The sequence below is a fragment of the Ornithorhynchus anatinus genome, chromosome 6 (assembly GCF_004115215.2).
Source record: "Ornithorhynchus anatinus isolate Pmale09 chromosome 6, mOrnAna1.pri.v4, whole genome shotgun sequence".
Classification (NCBI taxonomy): Eukaryota; Metazoa; Chordata; class Mammalia; order Monotremata; family Ornithorhynchidae; genus Ornithorhynchus; species Ornithorhynchus anatinus.
In genome coordinates, this window is record NC_041733.1 from 18,788,503 (window position 1) to 18,799,948 (window position 11,446).

Consider the following 11,446-nt stretch of genomic DNA (forward strand, 5'->3'; position numbering starts at 1 on the left):
TGGAGCCGGCGCGCGCCGGGGGTGGAGAGGGGAGGGGAGGGGAGAAGAGAAGAGAAGAGAGGAGAGGAGAGCGGGGCGCGCGCGCCGGGCCCGCCGTGCAGTCTCGCGAGAGTCGCGAGGCGGCGGGCGGCGGGATGGCGGCGGCGGTGGCGGTGGGCGGCGGGGCGGCCGTGGCGGCGGCGGCGGGGCGGGGGCGGCGGGCCGGGGCCCGGGCCGGGGCCGGCGTCCGGGGCGGGGGCGGGGGCGTCTTCCCCGGGGGCGTCGCCCGGGCCGGGCCCCGGGGGCTACCGGCCGTTCGAGCCGGAGTCGCTGGGGCTGAGCCCGAGCTGGAGGCTGACGGGCTTCTCGGAGCTGAAGGGCTGAGGCTGCAAGGTCCCCCAGGAGACGCTGCTCAAACTCCTGGCGGGACTCACCCACCCCGACCCCCGGCCCGGGGCCGCGCCCCCGGACTCCCAGGACCCGCCCCCGGACCCCCAGGACCGGACCCCGCACCACGCGGGACCCGCGCCCCCGGCCCTGGGTGAGACCACGCCCCGCCCCGCCTCCTCCTCCCCCTCCCCCTCCGCCAAGCGCTGGGGCCGTCGGCCCACGTGGGGCCCCCAGCCCGGACACGGACCACCGAAGCGCTGGGCCCGAGGGCGCGCCCAGGAGCCGCGAGGAAGAAAAATTGTATTTAAGCGCTTACTACGTGCCAAGCGCTCTTCTAAGCGCGGGGGGGGGGGGGAGACGACGGGTCGTCCGTGATTCGTAATAATGATGATGGTATTTGTTAAGCGCTTACTAGGTGCCAGGCGCTCTTCTAAGCGCTGGGGGGGAAAGGGCATCCGTGATTGATTACTAATAATGATGAGGGTATTTGTTAAGCGCTTACTAGGTGCTGAGCGCTGGGGGGATGGGGCATCCGTGATGAGTAATAATGATGATGGTATTTGTTAAGCGCTTATTAGGTGCCAGCACTCTTCTAAGCGCTGGGGGAATAAAGGTCATCTGTGATAAGTAATAATGATGAGGGTATTTGTTAAGCGCTTACTAGGTGCTAAGCGCTGGGGGGGGATGGGTCGTCCGGGATTAGTAATAATGATGATGCTATTGGCTAAGCGCTTACTAGGTGCCAAGCGCTCTTCTAAGCGCTGGGGGAATAAAGGTCATCTGTGATTAGTAATGATGATGAGGGTATTTTAAGCGCTTACTAGGTGCCAAGCGCTCTTCTAAGCGCTGGGGGAATAAAGGTCATCTGTGATTAGTAATGATGATGAGGGTATTTTAAGCGCTTACTAGGTGCCAAGCGCTCTTCTAAGCGCTGGGGGGAAAGGGCAGCCGTGATTGATTAGTAATAGTGATGAGGGTATTTGTTAAGCGCTTACTGGGTGCTAAGCGCTGGGGGGATGGGGCATCCGTGATGAGTAATGATGATGATGGTATTTGTTACGCGCTTATTAGGTGCCAAGCGCTCTTCTAAGCGCTGGGGGGAAAGGTCATCCGTGATTGATTAGTAATAATGATGAGGGTATTTGTTAAGCGCTTACTAGGTGCCAAGCGCTCTTCTAAGCGCTAGGGGAAAGGTCATCCATGATTAGTAGTAATGATGGTATTTAAGCGCTTACTAGGTGCTAAGCGCTGGGGGAGATGGGGCATCCGTGATTAGTAATAATTATGGTGCTATTGGCTAAGCGCTTACTAGGTGCCAACACTCTTCTAAGCACTGGGGGAATAAAGGTCATCCGTGATTGATTAGTAATAGTGATGATGGTATTTGTTAACCGCTTACTAGGTGCTAAGCGCTGGGGGAGATGGGGCATCCGTGATTAGTAATAATTATGGTGCTATTGGCTAAGCGCTTACTAGGTGCCAACACTCTTCTAAGCACTGGGGGAATAAAGGTCATCCGTGATTGATTAGTAATAGTGATGATGGTATTTGTTAACCGCTTACTAGGTGCCAGCACTCTTCTAAGCTCTGGGGTGATAGGTCATCCATGATTAGTAATAATTATGATGGAATTTGTTAAGCGCTTACTAGGTGCCAAGCGCTCTTCTAAGCACTGGGGCGATAGGTCATCCGTGATTAGTAATAATTATGATGGTATTTAAGCGCTTACTAGGTGCCAAGCGCTCTTCTAAACGCTGGGGCGATAGGTCATCCGTGATTAGTAGTAATGATGATGGTATTTGTTAAGCGCTTACCAGGTGCCAAGCGCTCTTCTAAGCGCTGGGTAGATAGGTCATCCGTGATTAATTAATAATAATAATGATGGTATTTGTTAAGCGCTTACTAGGTGCCAAGCACTATTTTGAGCCCCAGGGGGATAAAAGGTCATCTGGATGGCCCACGTGGGGCTCCCAGTCTTCATCCCCGTTTTCCAGAGGAGGTCACTGAGGTCCAAAGAAGGGAAGTGACTTGCCTCAAGTCACCCAGCTGAGAAGTGGCAGGGCCGGGATTAGAACCCGTGACTTCTGACTCCCAAGCCCGGGCTCTTGCCAATGAGATTAGAACCCAGGCCCGGACTCTGTCCACCGAGGGGGCCTGTGGGGTGATAAGGAGGGCATTTGTTAAGCACTGGGGGTCGGGGGTACAAGGTCATCAGGCTGCTCATGATCTTCATCCCCATTTTGCAGGTAAGGGCACTGAGGCCCGTAGAAGTAACTTTCCCAGAATCACACAGCAGACAAATGGTAGAGATGAGATTAGAACCCATGATCTCTGACTCCCAAGCCCTTGCTCCTGCCACTAAACCACGCTGCTTATGGAAAAGAGCCTGGACCTAGGAGTCTGAGAGCCTGGTTCTGATCCCGGCTCTGCCCCTGGTCTCTTGTGTGACTTTGGGCAAGTAGCTTCATTTCTCTGGGCCTCATTTTCTTCATCTGTTTAAAAAAAAAAAGTAATTAAAAAAAATGGGGGTCCGATACCTGTTGTTTCCCCCTACTTAGATTTTGAGCCCCACATGGGATCTGGCAATCTCGTAGTGGTAATGATTGTGGTATTTAAGTGCCTATTATGTGCCAAGCTGTGTTCTATTACTTGGGGTAGATAGAAGGTAATTAGGTTGGACACAGTCCCTGTCTCACATGGGGCTTACAGTCTTCCCCATTTTACAGGTGAGGTAACTGAGGCACATAGACTTGCCCATGGTCACCTGGCTTGTGGCACAGCTGGAATTAAAAATATTAATAATGATAATAGTATTTGTTACGCGCTAACTATGTGCCAAGCACTGTTCTAAGCACTGGGGGAGATGCAAGGTAATCAGGTGGCCCCACGTGGGGCTCACAGTCTCCATCCCCATTTTTACAGATGACATAATTGAGGCCCAGAGAAGTTAAGTGACTTGCCCAAGGTCACACAGCAGACTCAAGGCAGAGCTGGGATTAGAGCCCAGGTCCTTCTGACTCCCAGACCTGTACTCTATCCACTAAGCCACAGTGGAGAGGGGCCTGAGGTGATGACAACAGAATTTAAACCAGGAAGTGATGAATAAGAGAAAATAGTTATAACTGTAGTACTTGTTGAGCACTTACTGTGTGCCACACACTGTGCTGGAGATAGTAGTACAAATCAGTAGGGTCCCGGCCCACATGGGGCTCCCAGGCTAGGGGGAAGGGAGAACTGGCCAGTGAAGTTAAGTCATTTGCCCAAGGTCACACAACGGGCAAATGGTGGCGACCAGGTCTCGCTGCTTTTCGAAGAAATTATGGTCCATGACCGCGTCCCTAACGGGTGCTCTTCTCCTCCGTGCAGGTATAGGAATGGACTCCTGTGTGATTCCCTTGAGACACGGGGGTCTTTCACTTGTACAGACCACAGACTTTTTTTACCCCTTGGTGGAAGATCCTTACATGATGGTAAGTGTTTTAAGGGGCCGGGGGCCAGTGTTGGACAACCTTGCAGTCCGGGTTAAGTGGAAGAGGCGGGAGAATTCCTGCCATTTTTAAGCAGCTATATTAATAATTGTGGTTTGTAAGCGCTTTCTGTGTATCAAAGCACTGTACCGAGCGCTGGGGTAGATAGGAGATAATCAGGTCCCAAACGGGGTGCCCGGTCACGTGTGATCAAATAACCTCTCAACCAGTACATCTTGTAACGTTGAACTTTGCCTTCCAGGGACGCATCGCCTGTGCCAATGTGTTAAGCGATCTTTATGCGTTGGGTATTACCGAATGTGACAACATGCTGATGCTACTTAGTGTCAGCCAGAAGATGAATGAGGAGGTAAGGAGAATGTCTTCCTAGCTGGCTGAAACGGCATTGCACTTTCTACTCGGGGGTGAAGAAATGGAGTTTCATGTTCTCCTCCTGGCTTCCCTTTTCGAAGTAGAGCCTAAAATTTTAGTTCCGATTTTGATGGGCCTTCTGAGGGGAAGAAAAAATTGGTCCAAACCTATTGAGATTGGGAAATTGATGCCTACTGGACTCACTGCAGGGAAGGGTGGACCTGAAGGATTTTGGAGATCCTTCAAGCACCCTAAGTGCGGCACTCATTTTCAGGGTCAGAAAGCTGCCCGTACCAATGACAGAGAGTTCACTTCTTGAAGTCGGGAGTTTGGGGAAGATTGCAAGATACCACAAGGGCCCCACAAGCCTGTGTTTTAGACCTGGCTAACTTAAGGCATAAAAGAGATGTGATGACTTCAGTGCTTATATATTGAGCGCTTACTGTGTGCAGAGAACTGTATTAAGCATTTGGGAGAGTAGAATGTGACCGAGTTGGTAGATACGTTCCCTACCCAGAAGAAGCTTACAGTCTGTAGGGAAACGATTTGAGAATATGGACGAGAGAGGAGAATCTTCTTTAACCTGTTGTGCTTCTGTTTTGTCTTTGACAAAACGTGTTTTCATTACACATTGTGGGTGGAAAGCTGGTAGGGAATTAGGGAATGTGAACCTGTCTGGTTGAAAACATGCAGTGGTGGAAGAAATGGGCCTACATACATGCATGGTGTCAGTCACGGTACATGTATGATAAGGCGGAATTCATGGGACCTTAGCCCCTACATTGTAGACGAACAGATTATATCTCACATCGCTTGGGGAAAGAGTGAAACTCCATAAAGCCAAGGAAGTGCAAATTCTGTAAAGTATTACTTTGGTATTTTGCTCTGAGGTTCCATGATTCTATTTATCTTGATGATGATGTCTGGTTTTGTTTTGTTCTGTTTTTGCTTTGCTGTCTGTCTCCCCCGTTTAGACTGTGAGCCCGTCACTGGGCAGGGATTCTCTCTATCTGTTGCCAAATTGTCCATTCCAAGCACTTAGTACAGTGCTCTGCACATAGTAAACGCTCAATAAATACGATTGAATGAATCGTTAAAGTATGGAATTCCAAATAAGAAATCAGATTTCAGGAACAATGAGAGTTTGCAGTTATTTCCTTCCTTGCCAGCTCCCTCTTCTCAAGTGATATTTTGCCCTATCCCTCTGAGGAAAAAAAATGTACAAAGTAGAGAAGTTGTTGTGAAAATGGTCTCATCTTAATATAGTATAGGTTAAAGGCCATGGGCCTGGGAGTCGGTAGGCTCTAATTCCAGCTCTGCCTTTTGCCGCCTGATTTGGGCAAGTCACTTAACTTCTCTGCGCTTCAGTTTCCTCATCGGTGAAACAGGGATTCAGTACTTGTTCCCCCACCTAGTCTGTGAGCACCATGTGGGATAGGAAATGTGACCAACCCAGTTTATCTGTGGGCATGTTATCTGCCTACCAACTGTTGCACACTCCCAAGTGCTTGGCAATCTTTAGGGACCCATTTTATCATCTGATATCTGAAATTCCTTGGCAGGATGAAAGGGTGATTGGGATTGGGGTCCTTAGCTGGCTTGGAAAGTGATTGGAGGTTTTTGATTTAAGAACAGACCTTTAAATTCCTTAAAATAAGGAATTCCTTAAATTCCTTTAAATAAGTGCTTCCATGAAGCACTTATTTCGCAGCAAGGCATTGCCAAATCCTGGGGCAAATCCAAATAAAATGATCAGATATGGTCCCTAGAATTGTGAGCCTTGTGTCTTTGTGTCTCTGAAAATACCAACCGCATTGTTTACAAGGACCCACCCAACATGATAGTGATATTGTGGTGTGGTCTGTAGTTTCTTTTCTTTTTTTTCTTCATTCTCCTCTTCCCATTTTCTAGGAGCGAGAGAAGATAATGCCACTTATGATCAAAGGCTTTCGGGATGCTGCTGAGGAAGGAGGAACCTCAGTAACCGGTGGACAGACTGTGGTGAACCCTTGGATTATAATTGGAGGCGTTGCTACTGTCGTCTGCCAACCTAATGAGTTCATCATGTGAGTACTGCGGCAGAAGCCAATAAAACTCAGTGCATAGGTCTGCTTCTTGTTCCCTCTGTTTTCCTGTCTCTAATCCCCTGACCTCTTAGGGGGGCTAAAAAGTGAAATAAATTGATGAACTTGGTGGTTTCTGGCTCCCAGCATGGAATTTGAAATCACACGAGGATTCCAGTTAGGGGGTAAATCTGTGAGTCTTGAAAGTTTAATTGCAGTCTATTAGCAGGATGATTTGTTGGTATACTGGGGTGGAGGTGGGCACAGAGGTGAAAGATTACTAGTCAGAGAGCCTCGTTGCTTCCGGAATTTGGAGAGGGGAAGAAATATGTCCAGAGTGTTTGGGAAAGATGAAAATTCTTTAAAACCAAGCTGATGTGTATCCTGTGACTTTTTGATCACAGAAGGAAATTATTCTTCGGTGGGCCAGATGGCAGCAGTAATAAGTTCCAGATATGAGTACCTTTTCTTCAAAACAGTTCCATTCCCAGAAATGAAGCACAAGTTGAATACAGAACAGATACAGGCTGCATTTAGGAATCCTATGGAAAGAGACAAGTCATTCTGGGATTTCCCGTGCCTTTGTCCCACTTGCATTTAAAGTGGCTGTATTTCTCAAGAGCGTTTGTGGCCTGGTAGCTGGGATACTGAGCTATAGCATAAGTGAGGCTTCTATTCCTGGCTTTGGGCCCTTTAGGAAATGCTCAGTTTTATGGACATTGAATGGAGTCGTGCAGTAGTGTTGGAAAGTCATGAGTGCCTTTTTAGGGGAAATTCTGTCAATTCAAAAATTTTGTGTTTATTTGTAGGCCAGACAATGCAGTTCCTGGAGATGTCCTTGTGTTAACCAAACCACTGGGGACACAGGTTGCTGTCAATGCTCACCAATGGCTGGATAATGTAAGCATGATAACCATATGGGGTAATCTCATTAAGAAATCACTCTTTGACTTCTCTGTGCCAAAAGAGGTGATTCGTTTACTGTGGGAGAGACTGAGGAATGACTTCCCAATATATCCTTTTCTTATATCACTTAAGGAAGGGAAAGTACATGTTGGAGTTCTTTCATTGCAGTATAAAAAAAGAACATTGTTGGGTTCCCTTCTATTTCCGTGGTGGGTCGGGGACAGATTTGGAGGAAGAAGTGCCTGCTACCCCTCAAAAAATAAAAAAAGCCCTACTTTCTGGGAAACTCTCTGTGGTCACTACCAGACTAACCCAGCTAGTTTTTTGTTTTTCTTTTTACAAGTAATGTTGGTATTTGTATTTGTTGGTATTTGTTAAGCGCTTACTATGTGCAGAGCACTGTTCTAAGCGCTGGGGTAGACACGGGAATCAGGTTGTCCCATGTGGGGCTCACAGTCTTAATCCCCATTTTACAGATGAGGGAACTGAGGCACAGAGAAGTTAAGTGACTTGCCCACAGTCACACAGTGACTGTAGAACAGAGACAAGGATTTCAATCCCAAGCGTGTAGTAGAGTGCTCTGCACCCAGTAAGCGCTCAATAACTACCATTGATTGATAAACCCACTCAAACATAGCCAGTCCCCTAGTTCAAGCCCTAACGCCTGACCCTCACTAGGGTGTAAGGCTTTCTTTTCTTCCTCCACCCAGTTGTGAATAAAACTGTGGGGTTAACAGTGGCATTGAGTGATGAATGTCAATACAGACCTCTGATTCTAATGGCAAATTCCATTTTATACAATGCCTTTTTTCTGCCAGCTCTTTATCTCCATGATTGCCCCAATGTCTTCCCACAGGCTGTTTCCAGCATCTAGAAAGGCCTGCAGGGCCAGAGGGGTGAACTTAGTAAAGACCATTTACTGGCTCTTTGCTACCGTGGAAAAGAGCCCCATAGTTGGAGATGTTAGAATACAGCCTGTCTCCCCCTCACTCCGCGTCCCCCCCCCCCCCAAAAATGCTTTTTTCCAACCTGAGTTTAGTCCAAGCCCATTCCATTAGCATGGAACTCTATTGACATTTGAGGGGTTCGCCTGTAAAGTGTGTCCTTTTTTCTTTGTCTTTCCCAGCCAGAGAAATGGAATAAAATCAAGCTGGTGGTGTCCAGAGAAGATGTAGAACTGGCCTATCAGGAAGCTATGTTCAGTATGGCAATGCTGAACAGGACTGGTAAGAGTCTGTCAGGACCTGATATGTGATAGAAGTGAAAAAGGAGAAGCTAATGGGGTCAGGAAGAGGTGGGGAAAATTCCCTCCATGTGCTGCATTTCAAAGTCGGTTTCTCTAGCGGAGTCAGTTCAGTCAGGAGCCGGAGTCAGTTCAGTCAGGAGCCGGTTGTCTTTTAAAGAGATTGTTTTGCTGATCCGGCACGTGATAGAGTAAGATTTGTGTTGCAAACTAGTTCAGTGCCCTCATTTTCACCACAAAGAAAGCTCACTTGGGTGGGAAGACACCATAAAATAAGTAGCCTTTATGGTTGAAGGCCTATAAACCAATAGTTTTGATGTTATATGCTTATGTCATTTTAAAAGCCCAGAAATAATCATTACCGCCTTTTTACTCATAAAGCTGTGGTTTGTATTGAAGTGTTTGCTCAGTCTTTGCTCTTTAATTTGGTGGAATGAACCTTCAGTGACCATGCCAAGGAATGCAAGAGTCCTATAGGAAGTGGTGCAATTACATTAATAATGAATCTCTTTTTCCCAGGGGCTGCTTTGAAGTCTGAGTCTTTTATCCTCAGAAAGTATTGATTTCTGGTGTTTCCAGGGTGGTTTAAAAAGGATGGGGGTATTAGCTTATTATTTGTGAAAGCTTTTTATCTCTGTCCCTCCCCTCCTTTGAGGCAGGAGTGTCTGTTTCACACAACTAGCAGTCCCATTTGTTCTCCATAAACTCTGGGTCCATGATGGGATATTCATTAGAAAGGTTAGATGGTTCGGCCTCACCCCAAGGGAGGGTGAGGAGAAGGTGACAACCATCACATTCTTCCTTCCAGAATCGTTTGATGCCAGTGTCAAGAATATTAGGCTGAATGAATTTCATTTTTTTATGGTATTAAGAGCTTATTCTGTCCAGGCACTATACTAAGCGCTGGGCTGAATACAAGCTAACCAGGCCGGAACACAGTCCATTTTCCAAGTGGGACTCACAGTCTTAATCCCCATTTTACAGATGAGGGAACTGAGGCCCAGAGAAGCGAAGCTCCTTGTCCAAGTTCACACAGCAGACCAGTGGCAGAGCCAGAATTAGAACCCATGACCTTCTGACTCCCAGGCCCGGACTCTGTTCCGCTATGTCATGCTGCTGCTTTTTAGTGCCCCGACTCCCATTCGGTATGGATGAGGGGAAGCGGATAGTATTTACCGATGCTCTGGCTAAATATTACCACTTCTGCCTCCTCCTCTAAAAGCGAACCTAATTACTGGTCCTACCGAGTAGAATGGGACAAATTCATAGGTGATTAAAGGCACTCAGAACATCGGACCAAGGGATCCTGTAATTCTGGTCTGCGACTTAAACGTAATTCCTATTGCAGCTGCTGGCTTAATGCACACCTTCAATGCTCACGCGGCCACAGATATCACTGGCTTTGGCATCCTGGGACACGCTCAAAACCTGGCAAAACAACAACGGAGCGAAGTTTCCTTTGTCATTCATAACCTACCCATCATTGCCAAGATGGCTGCTATCACCAAAGCCTGTGGCAATCGCTTTGGCCTTCTCCAAGGAACCTCTTCGGAAACCTCCGGTAAGTGAGGATGAAATTAAGGCCGTGGTGTCGTCGCCACGTGTCTCTCACGGCTCTCCTGTAGTTTTCCCTCGTGAATCCTGGGCGTTAGAAGGGAAACGTCCCGATTGTCCCAAACCGCTCCTGAAGAGGTCCTCCACTCCCGCACGCTGTACTAGCAGAGTATGTCGAGTGTGCCTTTCGGTGCGGGCCATAGGTGCCGCATCCCATGCACGAACCTCACCACCGAGGCGTCCTCTTGAAAGGCAAACGCTAATCATAGTGCTTGCCTCCAGCCAATTTTTAGTTGGCCTAGGCCTAGCGCTTTACTTCTGGATCTGGGCAGCCATCACGTGGCTTCCTTTACGGGAGTCAGGGGCCAAAGCAGCGAATCTACCTTTTTTTTTTTAAAACAAGATTGACTGTTCAGCACTAGTGCCTGCTTCCCCTGCAGTTGCCGGGGCTGTTTTAACGGTGCTTCTGTCCACCTTGCAGGGGGCCTGCTGATCTGTCTGCCCCGCGAGCAGGCGGCTCGCTTCTGTGCCGAGATCAAATCCCCCAAGTACGGTGAAGGCCACCAGGCGTGGATCATCGGCATCGTGGAGAAGGGGAACCAGACAGCCCGGATCATCGACAAGCCTCGGATTATTGAGGTCACCCCCCGGGGAGCCGCCGCCCCGCCTCCGGACAACAATTCCAGTGCCAGTCCTGAAACCGGCTCGTGAGGCGGCAACGCTGCGGTGGCTTGGACTTTATAGGCTTTGGGACGGAATGGTGAAAGGTTAGGAAGAATGAGCTTTCGACTTGTCTTGGGGAAGGAGAATTTTCCACCTTGAAGACCCGGAGTAAAAGTTGCCCTTCATGAGTAACACTTTAACAGAAGTCAAAGGGGAACAGCTGCTTTGGTGCATAACGGCCCCTCTGACTTCCATTTTAAGCTTTTTCCAAGTCCAAAGGGGAATGACCTCTTTCCCGTTTCTGAGGGTGAGATAAGATGGTTAAACATTAATAATGAGATTAATTCTCCCCAAATTAAGTGTTTCCTAAAGTGTTACTTGCTTTCGATAAATCTTATTTTCTATACAAGAATAATCAATCCACCCCCTTCCTCTAATCAGAGCGGAAGGAAAGGCAGTGCAAGAAAAATATCCCTCCCCCCCCCCCCCCCCAACCGTCGGGGTTGGGAGGGATGACTGAGTTGTCTGGAATTATTTATTGGATTATGCTGAAATTCTGGCTCTGTCACGCCCCGGGTAAGAATTGAGCAGCTTGCCCAGAGGCAGGAGAGTACCAGAACTCTGCGGACCCCAGGCCTAGTCTCTGTTCATGACGCGTCTCCCGTCAAACCCCGTTAAAGGGCCGGGAGAGGCTGAGGCAACCCCCAGAGGCTAGGCCCGAGGATCATTCAACTGTACCATTTTAGGCTGTACATTCATAATTAATAAAGAGTGATCATTTCTAACTCTTCTTTCAAGTTACTACAGGC

At 48.4% G+C, this 11,446-nt stretch overlaps 1 protein-coding gene across 1 annotated transcript; it reads left to right on the top strand.

The window, feature by feature from the left end:
* Window positions 1-256: 256 nt before the first annotated feature.
* LOC100073651 (selenide, water dikinase 2) lies at window positions 257-11,438 on the top strand. The gene is made up of 8 exons (XM_007670781.3): window positions 257-520; window positions 3,736-3,839; window positions 4,099-4,206; window positions 6,120-6,274; window positions 7,081-7,171; window positions 8,304-8,403; window positions 9,769-9,981; window positions 10,456-11,438. The coding sequence occupies exons 2-8, from the start codon at window positions 3,744-3,746 to the stop codon at window positions 10,683-10,685; spliced, it is 993 nt and encodes a 330-aa protein (XP_007668971.1). The 5' UTR covers window positions 257-520; window positions 3,736-3,743; the 3' UTR covers window positions 10,686-11,438.
* The last annotated feature ends 8 nt before the right edge of the window (window positions 11,439-11,446 follow it).